At 35.8% G+C, this 20,799-nt stretch overlaps 1 protein-coding gene across 9 annotated transcripts in view; it reads right to left on the minus strand.

The window, feature by feature from the left end:
• The window catches only part of HMCN1 (hemicentin 1), a 514,108-nt gene that overhangs the window by 65,977 nt on the left and 427,332 nt on the right, over positions 1 to 20,799 (minus strand). For all 9 annotated transcript variants that reach the window (XM_063794515.1, XM_054673722.2, XM_514061.8 and 6 more), the window contains 12 exons: positions 18,390 to 18,471; positions 16,769 to 16,905; positions 12,300 to 12,441; positions 11,134 to 11,278; positions 10,312 to 10,439; positions 9,844 to 10,000; positions 8,134 to 8,255; positions 7,623 to 7,787; positions 5,951 to 6,058; positions 5,368 to 5,505; positions 5,100 to 5,234; positions 2,023 to 2,292 (listed from right to left, as the gene is read on the minus strand). In XM_063794515.1, coding sequence (XP_063650585.1) covers positions 2,023 to 2,292; positions 5,100 to 5,234; positions 5,368 to 5,505; positions 5,951 to 6,058; positions 7,623 to 7,787; positions 8,134 to 8,255; positions 9,844 to 10,000; positions 10,312 to 10,439; positions 11,134 to 11,278; positions 12,300 to 12,441; positions 16,769 to 16,905; positions 18,390 to 18,471 — 1,729 coding nt within the window. The remainder of the gene's footprint in view (positions 1 to 2,022; positions 2,293 to 5,099; positions 5,235 to 5,367; positions 5,506 to 5,950; positions 6,059 to 7,622; positions 7,788 to 8,133; positions 8,256 to 9,843; positions 10,001 to 10,311; positions 10,440 to 11,133; positions 11,279 to 12,299; positions 12,442 to 16,768; positions 16,906 to 18,389; positions 18,472 to 20,799) is intronic.

Below are 20,799 nucleotides of genomic sequence, written 5' to 3' on the forward strand. Positions count from 1 at the left end.
AAGAGAAGAGTTGGCCTTAGCAAAAATAAAATTGCTATATAAACGTTAATTAGCTACTTTCAGTTAAATTAACTGTTTTCAGTTAAAATAGTTAATTTTTTGTCCTTTATGATTATATGATTAAATATACAAACATTATATAAATAATTATAGATACAAACATAGATAACTTGGAAAACACAAAAATTGATTTTGCTCAATGGTACATCGTAAATACTCATTTTTAATTAATTCTTGCTCTATTTTCATTATCTTCTTTATCCTGATTTCCTTGGGTTGCTATTTGTCTTTTGTTAGGGGATACAAACTTGCAGCATTAATGTATTTACTTCAGTTCTTTCTTTTTCAAAATGAAAGAATTATTGCTATGACTTTATATTGATTTTAGCTTTGAGCACACACTGTACATTTTGATATGTCATGTCTTTATTTTCTTTTTTTTATCTTTTTTTTAATTATACTTTAAGTTTTAGGGTACATGTGCACATTGTGCAGGTTAGTTACATATGTATACATGTGCCATGCTGGTGCGCTGCACCCACTAACTCGTCATCTAGCATTAGGTATATCTCCCAATGCTATCCCTCCCCACTCCCCCCTCCCCACCACAGTCCCCATAGTGTGAAATTCCCCTTCCTGTGTCCATGTGATCTCATTGTTCAATTCCCACCTATGAGTGAGAATATGCGGTGTTTGGTTTTTTGTTCTTGCGATAGTTTACTGAGAATGATGGTTTCCAATTTCATCCATGTCCCTACAAAGGACATGAACTCATCATTTTTTATGGCTGCATAGTATTCCATGGTGTATATGTGCCACATTTTCTTAATCCAGTCTATCATTGTTGGACATTTGGGTTGGTTCCAAGTCTTTGCTATTGTGAATAATGCCGCAATAAACATACGTGTGCATGTGTATTTTCTAAATAATGTGAAAATAGAAAAATATTCTTTGACCTACTTTTTGGCTGGAAGAGTGTTTAAAGTTGTCTGGGTTTGGGGTTTTCAAAGTTCATTACAAATTTCTAGCTTTGTTGCATGGTGGGTAGAAATTATGGTCTATCTTTTTGAAACTTACTAACAATTTCTTTGTTTAGTATATGGTCAATTTTGGTAAATTTTCTACAGACATTTGAGAAGAAGGAGTATTATTTATTTGAAGGCAAATGGATAGTGTATATTGATTAGTTTAATTACAGTAACTGAAAGCAGGGGAGTTATTTGGAAAACTCATAAATGATGATTTTTAATTTTGGCTAAATTATTCAACCGAAAATGTTTCCACTCAAAATTGTCTCTGTTACTATGAAGTTACAGAAAATTAAAATACACTTGAAAAATAAAACAGCTTTCACAAATTTCTGAAAAATGAAAAGGCAGAAACTCCTCATTATAATAATTACCTCTGAAAATAGAGGCTGGAAGCAGTTTAATCTGGTATTGTTTCCCACCACTGATATTAACGTGGATTCTATCCTTAGTCAAAATATATAATAAAAACTAAAAATATTTCAATGCTGATTTTTCAATATTTTGTTGTCTTAATACAAAGATATTTTTCTGTTATGAAAATATACATGTAATATTTTGCCACTTTAATATAATGAGTCAAATAGATCTCCTAATTCTCATTAGAGTCACATCATACAATGTAGGTCATATGATGATTCATTTGAACCAAGATGACTTGAAGTTTGAGAAGTAAAGCAGAAAAGTCACAAAACACAAACGGACTCCTCATAAGCCAACTAATCACAATATGTGAGGGTACTAGCAACACATTAAAAATCCTGGCAATATTAATAAAATCTGTCTTTCTCTCTCACACACCTATGTGCACAAACGCACAGAAACACAGCCTACAGAAAACAGACTTGAAGTGCACCTACACACCACACCCCCACACACACTTTGGATTACTGAGTTTAAGGGTTTTTGACTTCCATCAGATTGGCTCTTGGTAGCCTTTTCTCTTTGCCATGGTAGTGCAGCAGACTAAAATAATTCATGTTAAACAACCTACCATGGACGGTGAGCTTGGTGCTTGTGCTGCTTGATCCTGCTACATTGGCTGCCATGCACGTGTAATGACCAGCATCACCAGGCTGGACAAATGCTATTTGCAGAGAGCCAGAGCTGAGGACGCGCTGGCGGATAGATTCCACAATTGCACGCCCATCTTTATGCCATGTAATGTCAGGCGGAGGGAGGCCATCTGCTTCACAGGATAACGTGATGGGCTTGTCCACAGCAATAACATATTCCTTTAGATGAGGGTTAATGACTGGAGGAACTAAAAGATACAAAAAATATAAAGTTCAAACTTTATCTTAGAAGCATGAGTGCGCAAATTACATACTACAGTACTGCTCTAGCAAACATTGATAAGAAACAAAATCCTGACTTCACCATATCATTAGAAAAGGAGCACTACATTTTTTCATGGGAACAAAAAATTATTTGGGCGCACTTCAGAAAACTAGTCCCTAGCTAACCCATAAATGTTAAGTGATAGTCGATTTTAAATGAGGAGATAAATATGTATTCATGAGGGCATGCATGTCTAGAAAATTTAAGCTGTATCAACAAAAGTATTTTCTTTAACTTACATAAATTATGTGATTCACTTTAGGTATTTAAACTTCCAAAATGAACGCCAGGTTTTGGAAAATATTCAACTGCTCGGATACTTTTACTTACGTATTTCCATAGAGCTTAGAATACACATATACAGTGGCTACATTTAATAAAGGATTATTTGAACTAATGAATACATAAATAGATCATGGAAAATAATTACATAGGTAAAACTCTTCCCACTTATTTGGAAACCTATAAAAGAGCTTATAATAAGGATTTCCTTTCCAAGTGTTTACAATAGGCTGATCACCACTTAGGTATTAGCCTGGATATTCTATTCAGTTGTAATGCATCACTAGAAAAAGGCATATGAAATAACTGATAATCGTATTAAGATTATTTATAGCAACAAAATTATTTGGTTGAATTTGTGCTTACCATTACATTTGTATCCACAAGAAGACAGTCTATTCAGAATTTTTCATGCCTCTGAGGAAGCAATTATCTCCGGTTGCTTTTGGAATGTTGAAATGCTTTTGGTCGTTTAATGTGTTTCTTTGTCCCTTAATTTCTCTCATGTCAATAATTTCAATCATTTCATGAAGAAACAACTCCTCAAATCTAAAAATGTTCTTTTCTACAACCTCTGTGTTGCTGAAACCAATGAATACTTTTGGGTCCTTATCCTACTTGACTCAACTGCATTTAACAAAGCTGTTCACTCTCTCCTTGAAACACTAACCTTCCCTAGCCTTCATTAAGTTTTCCAACGATATCCCTGCCCTCTCCATTGTATTATTTTCCTTTCTCAGACCTTGAAACAATGCACAGCCCCAGGACTTTGTCCTCGCCAATCTTTTCTGTACACATTCTCTTTCCTTAGTGATCTTATCCAGTCTTGTGGGTTTAACGCTGATTATTTCCAAATTTTTATCTTTGACTATACTTCTCCCATGAGCTCCAAATTCATCTATATTCAACTCTCTACTTGACATCTCCACTAGGATTTCTAATAGTTTCCCATATTTAATAAAATTAAACAGAAATCACGGTTTCCTTCTTCCCAACCCAGTTCTTCCCCTTGCGTTCCAACATGGCACTATCATCTACTCACTAGCTTAAGTCTGAAGCCCAGGAAGCTTCACGAATTTTCTATTCCTAACCTACCAATTCATCAGAAATCCTAACAATTACACCTCCATAAACAACATAAATCCATCAGTTTTCTCATTCGCTTCTGCAATTCGTGCTCCCATCTCCACTCTTGGACAATAACACACTACGACTCCAGTCCTGCCCCTTTCTCTAAACCATTACCTAGAGCTGCAGGAGGGGTCTTCCTAAAACCAAATGAGAGTCCTGGATAAGCCCTTCAAAAGATTTATTTGCACAGAGAATAAAATCTACATATCCTAGGGTACATCAGGCCATCCATGCATGGGCCCTGCCTACTTTTCTGATCTCCCTTATGTTTTGCTTGCCTTGGGCTTGCTCACCGCCATCTAGCCACACTGCCATACTTTCTTTTCTCACTCTTTCTTGACTTGGGGTCACTGTACATGCTGTCCTCTCTCCTTTGGACACTCCACCAACCTGCCCATGGCTTATCCTAGCTCATCATTCAGGGGTCACCTAAAATATTACTTCCTCAGAGAAACCTATCCTAACCATTTTCTAAAGTGGTCCCCACATATTCCCATTATTCTTCTCTGTCTCAGTCTTTTGCTTTTCCTCTATATAGCATACATCAGAATTTATCATTATTTCATCTATCTGGTAGTTTAAGATTTTCCTTCTCCATCCGTGTATAAACACCATAAGAGAAGGATCATGTCTGTAATGTTCAATGTATTTCCAGTTATTAATGTTGAATAAATGTTGAAAAATACAGACAAATTAGATTTATAATATGCAGGAAAGTGAGGTTTACTATATTCATGAATCTACCATAGGAAAATTACAGTATAAGACATTTAAGCTAATTCAAATTTAGTAGCTTGAAATCTATTTCTGGGTCACCTCTAATTTGCAAAAGCAGTGCATGCAAGATATAAAAATTCTATCAAGAAAACATCAGTTAAATTTGAAAACACAAAAATACCCTGCTTTCTCTTTAGAATAATTTTTTCCATCAAGTTGGTTTAACTGCGATTATGATTTTTTTAAGTGGAACGTTATAATCCAGTGTTTTGTAATGTATCCAAGGTAGTATTGTAGAGAGAATGGTTTTAACAATCACATTATACATATGCTATAATGAAATGGAGTATCAAACAGAGGTTCATAGAAGTTCAAAATAGGATTAGATGCCTGTGTTTTCTTATACAAACAATGGCCAACAAAATAAAATACATTAAACTTTCTTCATAAAAGTGATAGAAAAACCAATAGGATAATGCAAACTAAGAATGTCGAGAACTATGGGGGAACAGCAGCATAATCATTTTAGATATATAAATATTTGGTAGACATTGTTACAAACATCTTTGAATTGAAAACAGAGATGAATTATTTAGGTACCTTGGACATTTAACTTGATTTTGCCCAAGGCTGTACCAGCGGGGTTCTGGGCCACACACATGTAAGTGCCAGCATCCTCTCGGACAGCTCTGGAGATCTGTAAGCCGCCACTAGGAAGAACTGCATGGTTTCTGCCTACAACATAGTTACAAAAGCAGAGTGGGGAAAAAAAAAAAAAAAGCCTGTTCATTAAAAACAATCATGCTGATTCGAATTATAAAACACTGATGTGCTATGATTTTCTTGATAGAAAAACAGTGGTAGGTACCTGAAGTGTTAACATTGATGCCTTCTTTTTGCCAAGTAATGAAAGGACTGGGTGTCCCTGTTGCTTCACATGGTAATAAAATAGGATTGTTCAGAATGACGTGTAGTTCACTTGGTTGGGGCTGAATGACTGGAGGCTCTATAAAAAACCAATCAACAAAAAGAAGTAATAGCACTAGTTAATAAACCATGTCTATTGTAGTAATGAGCTTAAAAATACCCAAATTCATAATTCTAAAATATTAGTGATTTGATTGCCCAAGAGGAAAGTGAATGTTGGCCACACTGCATTCTTTGAGTCTTGCTACAGTAGCCAGTTTCCATTAGAAGAACCCCACTGGAAGACTAGAGTCAGGAACAGATTATAAAAAGCCAAGAAGAAAAATTATTTTGGAGTTACTTTGAGTGGTTTGCCATTTGTGTGCCTTTTTTAGCCTATTAAAAATATCTACCAGGCTTTCATATCCCCAAGATATTACTATGGTTCATAGCTCTAGACAGTACCTACCACCTTTCAGAATAAATATGACTAAAAAACCTCCCCAAACCCAGCGAACTTTGAATAAGTAAATAGCCTTCTATACCATGAACATGAAGGGTCACGTGTCGATGTGCAGAGCCAGCTGCATTCCTAGCAACACAAGTGTATATTCCAGCATGGTTTAATTGGGTGGCAAGTATTTCAATTGCTCCTAAAAAGGAAAAAAAATGTTTTAATATATACTGCATCTCAGTTTTTTTAGTTCAATAAAATTTGACTCTCTTTTGTGTGTTTTCTGCAACTAGCATGGTGGTGCTTGGCTTATATTCATACTTGTATCCCCTGAAGTGCCTAGCACAGTACTTAAATTATTACTAACAGCTTTATTGAGGCATAATTTACATATCATAAGAATCACTCATTTAAATGCGCAATTCAATGATTTTTAGTATACTTAGAGTTATGCAAACATCACCACAATCTAATTTTAGAATATTTCCATCACCCCCAAAAGAACCCTGGTGCTCATTTACAGTCATTCCCCACTCACAACCCTGGCCTTAGCCCACCACTAATCTGCTTTCTGATTCTACAGATTTGCCTTTTCTGAACACTTCATATAAACTGAATCATCCAGTATGTGGTCCTTGGTGTCTGACTTCTTTCACTATGAGCATAATGTTTTTGATGTTCATCTGCTATAGCATTTGTCAATATTTTGTTCCTTTTTATTGCCAAACAGAATTCCATTGCATGGATATACCACATTTTATTTATCCATTTATCAGCTGATGGACATTTGAATTGTTTCCACTTTTTGGCTATTGTGAATGATGCTGTATGAAGATTTGCATATAAGCCTTTGTGTAGACAAATGTTTTCATTTCTTTTGGGTAAATACCTAGCAATGAAGTTGCTGGGTTTAATATTTTGAGAAAGTTCTAAATTGTTTTCTTAGCCTAATACTTTATTTTAAAATCTTTTATGATTTGAATTGCTACCAATCCATAGTCAAAATAATTTGTCTTGAAAGCCAAGTTGCATCCTGGGAACACATTTTCCACTATTACCCTTCTATTGAGGAAATACACAAATTCTCTTAGAATAATATGCACATACTCTTAAAGTCCCAGGATATTAGTTGCTACTTTATCTCTATTGTGTTTCCCCAGTGTAGGATAAGTTTTAGAAACACCAACGTGAATCACATATACTTTAGGTGATTTTTTTTCTTCAATACTATAAATTGTATAAATGAGGGTTACTACCACTATAAAAAATTTTCCTTCATAGAACTCGCTACTCACTCAGTCTTACATACTCAATTTTAAAAACCTTGAAACCTAGAACCCTGTTTTAGTTATACAGTCTCAGAATCTTAGTAGAGTATATATCCTGTCTTAGGCACTGAATGTTCGATAAATGAAGAGACATTCTATTTTGCCAATGAAATAAGTGTGATTCATTCACAGGTAACTCGAGAATTTGTTAAAACTTAGGTTTGGTAAATATGCACATAAATACCGGTGATCATGTTTATTATATTCAGATCAGTCTTAGATATTGTTATTTTGTTTCCAGACTTATTTTTTTCTCCTCTATTCCCTAGAACCCCTTCCTATGTTAAAAATATGTTTTAACAATCTGTTTTCCAGATTTTTAAGTTCAAGAATGCATGTTTTATTCTTTTATTCTGGTGCAACGAAGTCCAGGTAAGAATATGCATCAATAACTAATACAATCAATAGATGTGAAATCACTGAGCTTGGTCTTACCTGAGGACAGAATTCTATAGCCATCTCCCCTGGGAAGCAGTCTTATACCATTTTTGGTCCAGTGAATTGAGGGAAATGGAACTCCCGAAGCAGTGCAGGTAATTACTGCTGGGGCATGTTTGGTTACTAGGAAATCTGTAGGCTCATCAGCTATGGAAGGTGGAACTAAAACAACAATAACAACAAAAAGGGAAAAAACTACACATTTCCAACCCTTAAAGATTTCCAAAGACTTATCATACATCTTCTTTTTGCTCTGAAAGTGAAAGTTAGGTAAGTAGAAAAGGGATTCCTCCTTTTATTTCTGGGTTAATACCTGGGTGATGAAGTAATTTGTACAACAAACCCCCATGACACTAGTTTACCCATATAACAAACCTGCATATGTACCCCTGAACTTAAAATAAATGTTTAAAAAAAAAGGAAAGAAAAGGGATCCCTTTTGTAAAGTAGTGGAATGACAAAGTGATAGCATTATCATGTTTCAATCCATGTTCCAAGCCAATTCTACCTTGGACAGTGAGATCCACAGTTCTTTTATCATCTCCAGCACCATTTGTCACAGTACATTCATAGGTTGCAGTGTCATCCACAGAAGGGGAAATAATTACTAGTGAACCTGAAGAAAGGAGCCTAGAAGACAGATTTCAAAGCATGAGATACTATATGTAGGTTTTCATAAATTTTCCCAGCTAGTTTAACATGGTACCATGTTGTAAATTGATGAAAACAGTACTCTTCCCTCATGTTAAAATTAACATCATGTCCCTGAGGCCAACTTTATGCATTAGAGTTTATGTTTGTATGGCAGTGGCTTTCTAGAGCCTCAAACTTGATATAATATTTACAGGAAGTAATCGTTGGAAGGATTGTCTGAAGAGGGAATCTTACATTCTCTAAATGCTTATATTATGATCAACCTGGCTCTCCTAGGAGAAATACAGTACAATGAGAACACTGATAACAGCCACTGTTTACTGGGCATCAAATACACTCCAGGCACCATCTTAAATGCTTTGCATAAATTATCTTTAAATTTCACAATAACCTAGCAGGTTGATATTTGTTTATTTCCATTGACAGATGGCTAGTGACAAGTCTGTGTGTCTCACCCCTTTATGTAATTTGCATGTCTCCTTAAATGTGTGGCTACCTTGTAGATAATATGGCAATATCTATTTCAAAAAAAGTATATATATATATATATATATATATATTTACTTTTGAACAAGTGTGTGTATGTGTGTATATATATTCAAAACTAAAATCTAGAACACTTCACATTTTAGGAGGTTTAGTAAATACACATACATGATTTAAAGTAAATCTAAATTAGAATATCTATTTGATTTCACACTGCATGATAGAAATGATTTAATAAAAACATTAATAAAACATATTTGACACACCTTTTTATTCAAAAGCATGGCACATTTTCCATACAGTGTATACTTTCAAGTCACTGAACCTCCCAATGCCAAAAGATTAAAAGGGTGAAAAAGAGACATGATAGAATTTCAACTGCGGCACTCCTAGTTTTATATTTCCTGATGTATTGGAATTGATTTTTGTTAAAGTGGACATAAAAGAGCATTTGTTTTTAGCTCTATGGCAAATGTTTGACAGAGTAATGATCTGATAGCTCAGGTGAGATACAAAAAATGATGCTCACCTAAACATCAGAAATTCTTAGTGATTTAAAGTTTAGCCTTCGAAAAATAGATATTGCCATATTATGAGCTATGGTATTAAAGCTTGGAAAAAAGCAAAAAAAAAAAAATGGAGAAAATGCTGTTTTTCCTCCCTACACATTCTGCCAATATCTAAATTGTATTTTAAGGTATAAAATTTGACTTTTATTCTACAACTAAAGATTGTATTTATTTTTACAGAATAGTTTTTCTTTTATATAAAATGATGTTTTTATCCTTTGCCTTTATAAAAGTCCAAAAGGTACTAAACAAATAAGGCAGGATATAAATCTAATCCTATATATAATCACTGACATTCATCCACAGGGTTTATGTATGGAAAAGATGACCTATAATTCAGAAAAATATTTTAGGCTGAAAAACTAAGTCCATATTAAGGAAAAAAACCCTCTATATGCTAGCTAATTTGTTATAGTCTATATATTTGCTGACCCCACTGATAGAATTAAAATGTTGATTCATTACAAACTGTTTGTAAATAGTTGGTAGGAGTTTTAAATTATCCTTACCTGTATGAGTTCTGATTTTGATCCACATTAAGAAGATGCCCATTTTTTCTCCAATTGATTGATGGTTTTGGTATCCCAGTAGCCTCACAAGCCAGAGTAGTTTGAACATTTACTATTACAGTCATGTTGGTAGGACCCGGAGCAATAGATGGAGGAACTAAGACAATGTCACCAAATAAGAAGGAAACACAGTCAGCAAATAGCGTGCCATTTGAAATATTTCTACTGAACAGAAATTAGTCATTATTAATTTGCCCATAGTTATGAGCAAACAAGGCTCTGCAAATTTTAATAGTGCTGTGATGATATTAACTATACTAAGGAGAAAACTTGGGGCTTGACTATTCATAACATAATGTAAATTGCTTAACTAGCCTTCAATGTCAAGATCTTTATGACCTCACTAGTTTAGGCTATCAAAGAGCATTTGACACAGAGACTGGATGTTGTCTATAAAAGGATATTTACCATGGACCTGTAAATCTATTCGCCTGCGATCTGTTCCAGCAGCATTGGTGGCCATACACAAATACCGTCCAGTGTCAGTGACATGTGCTGATTGAATATGAAGGAATCCATTTTCCAAGATGGAATATCTACAAGAGAAATCACAAGTGAAGTCTTCTGAATCAGCCTTTTTTGATTGTTCATGTTTTGACTGAGGAAATCTTAAACACTTGGTGAAATCCATTCAGTTTTTTTCCTGTTTCAGATGACACATGTTTACAATACCCTTGGTGGAAGAAAAGGCTACGATGCAAAGGTGCGTAACAGATGGGCTTGTGATCTTTAATGGATTATAATCATTATGTAGACATAAGCCTTAGGGATTATGCTTTTAAAATACTAAATTTGGGCCTGGAGTGAAGGCTCAAGCCTGTAATCCCGGCACTGTGGAAGGCTGAGGTGGGCGGATCACCTGAGGTCAGGAGTTCGAGACCAGCCTGGCCAACCTGGTGAAACCCCATCTCTACTAAAAATACAAAAAATTAGCTGGGCGTGCTGGCGTGCGCCTTTAATCTTAGCTTACTTGGGAGGCTGAGGCAGGAGAATCAATTGAACCCAGGAGGTGGAGGTTGCAATGAGCCAAGATCATGCCACTGCACTCCAGCCTGGGCAACAGAGCAAGACTCTGTCTCAGAAAAATAATAAAATACTAAATTTTGATTCTCATATTAAGATGAAATGCTGATTCTAAACATAATGAGACCAAAATAGTGCACTAGGAAAAAAAATTAAGAATTTGTATTTCAGGTCTTATAGCATTTTTAAATTTTCCAGTATGGTTACCTTGCATGATTCCCAGCTAGAACAGCTCCATCCTTTCTCCATGTTATCCTTGGAGTTGGCACACCTTCAGCGATGCATTCCAATACAGTTGATTTATTTAAAAGAATTACAAGACTCTGGGGGCCCCCCTTTATGTTTGGAGGAACTGAACAAGAGATACACATGAAAAAATTCAGTGAGACTAAATAATACAGCCTGCATGAAGACCCTGAAGATGTAATATAAGATGAGCTTCGAGTCAAATGTATAGCTTTGTCTACACGAATCTAGGTTAGTATAAGTAGAATTGAGGTTTAATTCCTAAAGTCTTACTCAAGATACTTTGTGTTTAAAAATAAAGGGTAGATAGGGAGGGGAATTTTAAATCCCTAATATGGTGTATGAAATCTGGCTTACTGTGAGAGAGGCTTAAATGAAACTCAGCTCTAGTCTGATGCAAATTAAAGACGATATTTCTTATTTCTCTTTGGCCAAATAATGGTCAGAGAATGTTAACAGTGGAACAGCTTCACTTTAAATGAAGAACAGAAAGTGGGCTGTTTTAACAAAAAGCACATCTGTGATTAATCATGTAATTCTCCGAGCATGCATTTTATTGATCATTGAGTTCATATGGGAATAGACAGCCTGAATTTTAATTTTAGTATTAGAGATATTAGTTGTTTGGGTCACCCAATATTCTGTAAAATTTTATATATTAAATATCCAATAGATTGTTTCGAGGAAAAGTCTATGTTATCTTCCTAAATGTTGGCATTCAGCTATTATACTTAATAAGATTACAGTCCTATGACAGTCTCTGGCACATATGTACTCTCAAGCCACCATCAATAAAGGTGAACTAAATGATGGGCCATTTGTCATCCAGTGATTTAGTGTATTGACTTCCTCAATGGTTCTGATTCTGAATGACAGAAAACATCATGATATGCTAACAACAATTGGACATATTCTCTAAGATAGAGTAAAATATCTCTAGTTATGTTTTTTGGAAATTGAGTTAATTTGCAGTATAGATATAATACAAATACTCCACGTTGCCTTTTTCAAAAGCAGTAAGATAAGCACAAGGCTTCATTTAGTATGCTCATAAGAAAAAGCTATCATCTCTTTGAATGCCCTTGGTCAGATTTTTAAATTGTGGAATAATGAATACCTTTTCTTACCATTTACAGTGAGAATAAATTCTCTTGTAGTCTTTCCTGCAATGTTGCTGGCAACACAGGTATAATTGGCTGTATCACCTAGGTCAGCATTGTTGATTTGCAAGTATCTCCCTCCAGATAGGATTCGCACTCGAGGTGTTGCCTGGATTCAGCAAGTAAAGAAATTTACCGTTAAAATGTCAGGAAAAGAGAATAAATATTATTTCACAGCATCAAAAGTAAGTATAGTGAACTGTGGACCTGCTGTCTGTCAGCATGCTTTGTCTGCTCCTCCACCATTTTCGTAGTATCAAAAATCCCTGGGAACTGTTTTAATGAGTAACGTTAAGTCAAAGGAGCAGCTCTCTGTCAGTATGCTTTGTCTGCTCCTCCACCATTTTCGTCGTATCAAAAATCCCTGGGAACTGTTTTAATGAGTGATGTTAAGTCAAAGGCAGAGGCAGTATGCCCAATTGCTCTGACAATAATGATCCATTCAAGAATGGGCAGGTGACTCAATCAGGCCTACCAGAGTCCTCCTCTAGACTCTGCTGGGAGTGTCGGGGAAAGGGTGTGCCCTTTTTCCTAGAATCACAGGTTGTGAGGATGACCTAAGCCTAGTGGCAGTCTTATCATGTGGAAACAGGCTGTCCTGAATCTAAGGCAATGCAAATAGAGTTCATTCAGAGAAAGGACAGATGCCTCATTATAGAGTTAGAGCCTCTGGAAATTCACCAATTATTGTAGCCAATAAATTTCCTTTGTGTTTTTCCTTTTCATTTAAGTTGGTTTGAATTTGAATTCTGTCACTTACAACTGAAAGGTTGCTGACTAACTTTGGTTAACTTAGAGGAAAACATTGTACTCTAACATTTAAAAAAAATAAGCAAATAAACCACCACAAATATTTCTTAAGAATTTATTTTGTAACTAGGCATAGACAAAAATTATGAAAATAGAGCACAATGAAACCTAATCTCTGCTATTAAGTCTAATTGGAGAGCTACATATATAAACAAGTAATTTAAGGATAAAATATATGATCATAGTTATTAAAAAATTCCAGATAGCATCAAAGATTGATATTCTCTCATTGTACCTAAGATGAAGCATTTCAGGAATAGCCCAAATAAGATTTCTCTACCGTATGAGCTTGGTCCCAGATACATATATCTTTCTAAGAAAACATTGTTCAAAGTAAAATATGCAGTTCAGGTCCATTTATTTTAAAAGTTTACACATTTTCTCTATTCCTTTCATTTCTATTGGGGCTATTAGTGATAAAATTATGTTACCTTTGATGAGAATAAGTGATTTCTTAAGTATGTATAGTAAGTTCTATAAAAAATATTTTATTTTTTAACTTTTATATTGGTATAGCAGAGTTTTAGGCTAATAAAAACTTTCAGAGTGATTTTTTTTTTCTTAAGAGACAGATTCTTATTCTGTCACCCATGCCGCAGTAGTGGTGCTATCGTAGTTTACTCTAATCTCAAAATCCTGGGCTCAAGCAATCCTCCCACATCAGTCTCCTCAGTAGCTACAACTACAGATGTGTGCCACCATGCCCAGCTAACTTTTTTTTTAATTCAGGTGGGGTCTTGCTATGTTGCCCAGGCTGGTCTTGAACCCTTGTCCTTAAGCAATCCTCCTGCCTTGGCCTTCCAAAGTGCTGGGATTACAGCACGAACCACCACACCTGGCTCAGAGTGATTCTTATAATGTTTTTCTTCCATGAATATCAGTACTTTCTGCTAACTTATTAAGTCTCATTAGAATTTTCTCTGGTTTTGGCCGGGCACAGTGGCTCACGCCTGTAATCCCAGCACTTTGGGAGGCTGAGGCGGGTGGATCACGAGGTTAGGAGATCGAGACCGTCCTGGCTAACATGGTGAAACCCCGTCTCTATTAAAAAATACAAAAAAGTAGCCGGGCGTGGTGGTGGGTGCCTGTAGTCCCAGCTACTTGGGAGGCTGAGGCAGGAGAATGGCGTGAACCCAGGAGGCGGAGCTTGCAGTGAGCCGAGATCGCGCCACTGCATGCCAGCCTGGGCGACAGAGCGAGACTCCGTCTCAAAAAAAAAAAACAAACAAAAAAAAAAACGAAAAAGAATTCTCTCTGGTTTTTCTTCCGTAGACCACCTATAATTCTTCCAAATTTGACTTGTCTCCTGATAGAACCTCATTCTTAGCTGATAATCTCACTTCCTGTTCCACTGAGAAAATTAAAGCCCCACACCTGCAGTCCTCCCCTCCTCCCACCTTGGGTATGAATACGACCTTCTTTTCTATTTCCCCATCTCTGCAGAAAATGGATGACCCTTCTGGACAAGGTTAACCTATTCAACTGTGTCCTGGGTCTCATACCTCCCCTATCCAACATAACGTGTCCTATAAACTGCTTTTTCTCTCTCCTCTGTCTTCAATCTCTTTCTTTCAGCAAATACACATACAGAAATCTTTAAAGAACAGTTCATGCTTGTTTCTACTTCCTCTTCTTCGATTAACTTCCCAAACGACTGTAACCTGCCTTCTACTTTGATCACTCTTTGAAGAACCATTCCTCAGGTCTTTAATTACCTATACGTATTGCCAAAGCTAATGGATACAACTTTATTTGTACCTTCTGTGGCCTTTGTTAACCACCGCCCCCTCCACTTTTCCTTGGCTTTTAGTACACCGGTGTCTCCTACTTTTAATCCTATTTCTGAGTCCTCCTTCTCAGTCTCATGCATCTTCTTTTTTTCCTATGCTCACCTCATAATTGTTACCATTGCCTAAAGCTTTATTTTCACTTAACTGGGACTCTCATACTCTGCTTTCTAGTCAACCTCCTACAAACTTATGACTTCAACAAGAGATTATACCGTGATGATTACATCAAAGGCTGCTTTTTTTTTAAAGTAAATATGGACCATGAAACCAAAGCCTTTTTTGATGAAATACGGGCCAATATTTTAAAATGATTTCTACAGTCTCCTCTTGGAAAATACAGGTAATTCAAATTCAAAATGTCTAAACCTGAACTCACCTTTTTTTCATTTTTCATCACAAGTGAACTTACCCTTTCCTAGGATTGACATCACTTGGTCAACCTGGGATCAACCTAGACTTCTCCATCATCAACATTCACTCAGTTTTTACCTTTACACCTAATGGTCTGGAGTGAAATGCACACATGGGAGATCAGACTATGGAGGCAAAGTCAGAGCATGAAAGGGCTTGTGAGCTAAGTTGAGTGATTTAACCAGAATCCTGAAATCTATGGGGAACCATCAAAGATTTTAACCAGGTTCTATTTCAGGTATACCAAGCTACTTGCAGTTCTCAGACCAGCAGCCTTCCTTTTCCTGTAATAGCTTTGTACATGCCATTACCTGTGATTGGAATCACTTTCTTCTCCGGCCTCACCCAGTATATACTGATCCTTTAAAACTGAGCTCATCTTTTCTAAGAGGCTTCCATGGGCTGTTCCTTACCCTTTAGTCTGGGTTATTTGCTTCTCATCTCTGTTTCTACACATCCTTCTAATATACAATTTATTAGTGGCGTTCATTCTATAATCTTTGACTAACCTGTCTTCTCAGATAGTGTGTGAGCTCTTTGAGGTAAAGCCTATTTTCAGTAGCAATCATAGCACCTGGCATTCTAGTAGGCACACCATAAATAGAGAAACTGAAGTACTGGAGGGTTAAGTGATATGCATGATGATTTAGCATGTTAGTAACTCTCAGAACCTGGCCTCTCCATGTTTGGTGTTTGTGTGGTTTGGTGGTGGTGGTAGTCTTTATGTCTTAGGTGTTAGGGGACATAATCTCCTTTTTATAATTAACTACTAGAAACAAAGTGTAGGTTACAATAAGAGGATGAGGAAGAATGAAGAAGAAAAAAATAATGAGGATAATCCAAAACATTCAAAGTCAAAGCTTTCAGTGGTCTCTAAAAGGCTGCTGAGGATCCTGGCCTTTGACGCTCTATGACAGCAGGTAGGTATCATATAAGTATGGCAAGCTTTAGACAGCCAGTAACTGGTTCTTCACGGATTCCAGTCTCAGATGCCTGGTATCTTTGGGGTCACTTGTAAGGACCAAGCTTAGACAAGGGAAATTCAGTAAAAGAAGCATTCTCCCTAGAGACATGGCAGTTATTTTGAGACTTTGATGGTTTCTTCTCTCTTAAGAAATAGCTGAGTATTTCAAATCAAACTTTAATGCATGGGCGCTAGGAAATACATACTTTGGCAAATTTCCAGAGCATCATGAATCTAGATACCTTTCTTTGACCCATGACCAACTATTAACTACCCCAGCAAAGGCAAATAATAAAGCAAATAATAAAGCTAATTTAAAAACCCTGTGCTTACTGCTGCAATGTTGAATAATTAGTAGCCTGATGTTAGTTGGTTTTGTGTACCCAGCAAAGGCCCTAGAGCTGATTTTTTAACTTTTTTAATCTCAAAAAGGAATTTGTGGAGCTTATCAAAAAATTTACCTGTAACCGTTCTCCATTTCTGAGCCAAGTAATTACAGGTGGGGGCACTGCATCTGACTTGCATTCCAATGTCACTTGTCTGTTCCGTAACACAGTGATATCCTGGGGCTCATCAGTTCCAGCAATATTAGGAGGTACTGGGTGTGAGAACAAACACAACAAAAGCAATCTGTATTATCATAGGTATCCAAAAAATGTTGGTTCTGCTATATGAAATAATAAGAGGCATAAAACTAAAACATTACTCATTTAATTTATAGCCTAGATAATTACAAACAGTGGGAAGTGTTTTTTTTAACCTTATTTAGCAATTTCATGTACACTAAGTAAAGAAATCCTTCCAACAACTACATGCATGATAGAAGTAATATAATTGCATTATTTTCACCATTTGATAGTAAAGAAATGGAGGCACAAAGAAGGGATCCGTTGTCCGGGTTATACACTTGGTAGTAATTTTCTCTGAACGTAAGATTTAAAAATTACTAAATCAGGGAGTGCCCATCATAATATACAGAATGTATTTTTCATGTGACTTTTTTTTTTTTTACACAATTTACATGTCAATTAATTTGTATGTGGGATGATGGGGGCACTTAAATCCCAGACAGTTTGCGCTGCCTAGTCATTTAGGCTATGAGAATGAACCAAAGATCTTCTGTTAGTTTTTTAATTATTCCTCCCCATAAAGAATAATTCCTATTTCAATGTCAAAAGCAATTGGACGAGTCTAACTGGCCCAACTCTTCTAGGAAGTAATTTGACAATTAGTTTCAAAATCCTTAGAAGAGTGAGTGTGTTTGTATATGTGTGTGTGTGTGTGTGTAACCAAGCAAGTGCACTTACAGAAATTTCTCAAAATAAAGGGAATGGGCTAACATGTGCATGCAAAGTTATCCATAGCAGGGCTGTTTATATTGGTAAAAATATAGAAATAGCCTAAACCTCCAAAAATATGGAGTAAAATGGGATACTATACAGTCACTAAAAATGTTTTTAAAATGTATTTCTTGACATGAAAATGTTCACCAAACCATTGAGATAAAAGCAAGTTAAATTCTATAGGTACACTATATAAACATGCATTTTCTATCATCATATTTTTGTGACAAAACATTTATATGCAAAAAAGTCTTTGTGTGATGAGATTCTGGATTTTTAAATTTTCTTCATCATAGTTTATATTCTATTATTTTAAACCAATGAATACAAATTATTAATGCAGAAACTAATCAAATAACTCAAAAACAATCCATGAACTGCCCCCCAACAGCATTTGATTAGTCAAATATAAGAATCAGATTTGCACCCTGTCTCTACCAAAAATACAAAAAATTAGCCGGGCGTGGTGGCGGGCACCTGTAGTCCCAGCTACTCAGGAGGCTGAGGCAGGAGAATGGCGTGAACCCAGGAGGTGGAGCTTACAGTGAGCCGAGATAGTGCCACTGCACTCCAGCCTGGGCGACAGAGCGAGACTCCGTCTCAAAAAAAAAAGAATCAGATTTGCAAAATATATATTCCCTAACTTATAAACATATCCTGTGATGTGCTGTGGTGCTGTCCCAGGGTTTTCTAATTAGGTGTGTGTATGATAGACTGTAGGAAATTTTGTCAAATTTACCATGCACTCTCACTAGATATTCCTTATCATCATCTCCTGCAGGACTGGATGCCAGACATGTATATCTTCCTGTATCCTCCACCTACAAAACCCAAATAATGAATTACATAATGTTAACATGTTAGCTTTTGTTATTAAAATAAATATCCATTAGAATGAATGTAAATAACCCCACACCAAAAGCAAGATAATTAAAGCCAACTGTTTAACACTATGATTAGCACTCTGATAGAAAGCATTGTTTGGTATCTACATTATATGCAAACCTATGTTTTAACAGGATTTTGGTATCGATTTAAGAATGTTTGTACGTTAAGTATATTTAATGATATCTAAAAAGGCAGATATATATAGGACCTAGAACCATATGTGATAGGCTATATCCTCAATGTTCATTGAAGAAACAAATATTCATGGGTTTAAATTGCAGACTGAAAAGTTAAAACGGAGCCTTTCTCAAGAAAATAAGATGTTAAATAAGTAAACAGATAAATAAAATATCTGGTTATTAAAATCAAACACATAATATCTCATCTTGACTCTACCTTTTATATACATGGTGAAACAAAACAGTTATATTATGTAATATGAGAAATAGGGTCAGACTGACAGCAGGATCTATAATCATCTAACTAAAACCAAAATCATTACTTTAAAAATCGCCAAGCATGGTTTCCATGGAAAGTTAATGTTCATTCATATGTTTGACATTGTGTAGACACAACCCATGATCGTGTACATGTAGAGGGTACTCTGGAAAACAGATGCTCTTACTACTGCAAAAAATGTATTTTGGAAAAATAGAAAAATCCTGTTCTCATTTATTTTACTACTTGAACATTCCCAGAATATTGGCATTTTAAAAACTCTTACATTCAAACTGACTTTAGAGGTTATGGAAACACTTTTTGGTAGGCTGCAAAAACTCCTTTCAAAAACATTGAGACTAGAATGTTTGGAAAAATACTTACATATAATTTTAGAAGAACAACACTTACATCGTTATTCAATTAAGAATTTTAAAATGATGTGCCATTTCCTAAGAATAATTTCTGAATTTCTCATCATATCTTTAAAATCTCTAAAACTAACTCTTCTCTCCCAACTCTGTTCATTCACAATTGATATCATCCCCCTCACTTGTCTGGACTCAGCCAAACTTGAACCATCATTCAGGACCATTCTTAAATGTTCCCTTTTCCACAAAATATTTCCTGACAACTTCTGCCCTTCTGGCTACCCACAGACATCACCTGTAGTTAGTTTCTAAAGTCTTGTTTTACTAATAGAATGTTAGAAAAATTATAGTTAAGCATGTATCTTTAGAGGAAGATTTTGCAGAGGTGGACATGCATTATGGCTCACAAAGAAAAGGAGGGTACAGTATATAAAGTTTTCCAAATCTATTAGTCATAGAGTGGTCCCCTCCCCTCTTGGGATAAATTACAGAACTAGTGTTTGATAAAAGATGTTTTAGGAAACTCTTGTCTATACCACACAATTCGCAATTTGCGAAGCATCTACATCCATAATGTACCAGGCATAAGTAGATGTTGCAGATAAATACACGAAAAAACAGAGTTGAGATAAGCAAAATATAATGCAGTAAGTGTTACTACAGAAGTATATACAAATTGCTATGAAAACAGAGGAGCAGAGTAACCAAAATCAGTTTGGGGGCTTGATGATATTTAATTTTCCACTTCCATATTGTTTTTAATGGTTCTATTATTGACTCATATCTAATTGTATCTTATGTATACAGTCATTTTTCTCCCCTAGACATCTAGAAACTTCTTGAAGGCTGACACATGTCACATATCCTAGGTCTTATGGATTCTCCACAATAGCTAGAACACACGGTAAATCTGGCCATCATTTAACACTCTATGACACCTTCATCTTGTTTTCTTATAACTCCACTTTTTGTTCTTGCCTTTAAGACCTACAGTAATGGCCTTAACTTCCCTTTCAAGCTTTATTTGTCATTTTTTTTATATTCATGATTCTATTCCACATACTTTTCTGTCTCCATGCTATTCCTAATGTCACAAATTCTTTTGCCTACTTTTTGTTTCTTGAAATTATATCATTCAAGAGTTTTGATTCAATACATGGTTTTAGTTTAACCTGACTCTAAGTTACTGTAATGTTTGAAATGGAGAGAAAAAAGGGGAATGGAAGGTATGCACTCGAAGATGCTAGAAATGCACTGTGCTGAGATGCACTGGCTAGGCTTCTGAATCAGACTAAGGATTGAGGCCTAGCTCCATCACTGAGCAGCAATGAGTACTTGGCAGATAAGTACTTAATCTCTCTGCACCTGATTTTGGATTTGTGGGGTAGACACATTGCCTCACAGAGTTGCCATGAGGGGAATGGGTGGGAGAGATAGCACAGAGATGAACAC

This window comes from Pan troglodytes, chromosome 1 (genome assembly GCF_028858775.2).
Source record: "Pan troglodytes isolate AG18354 chromosome 1, NHGRI_mPanTro3-v2.0_pri, whole genome shotgun sequence".
In the NCBI taxonomy this organism is placed as follows: Eukaryota; Metazoa; Chordata; class Mammalia; order Primates; family Hominidae; genus Pan; species Pan troglodytes.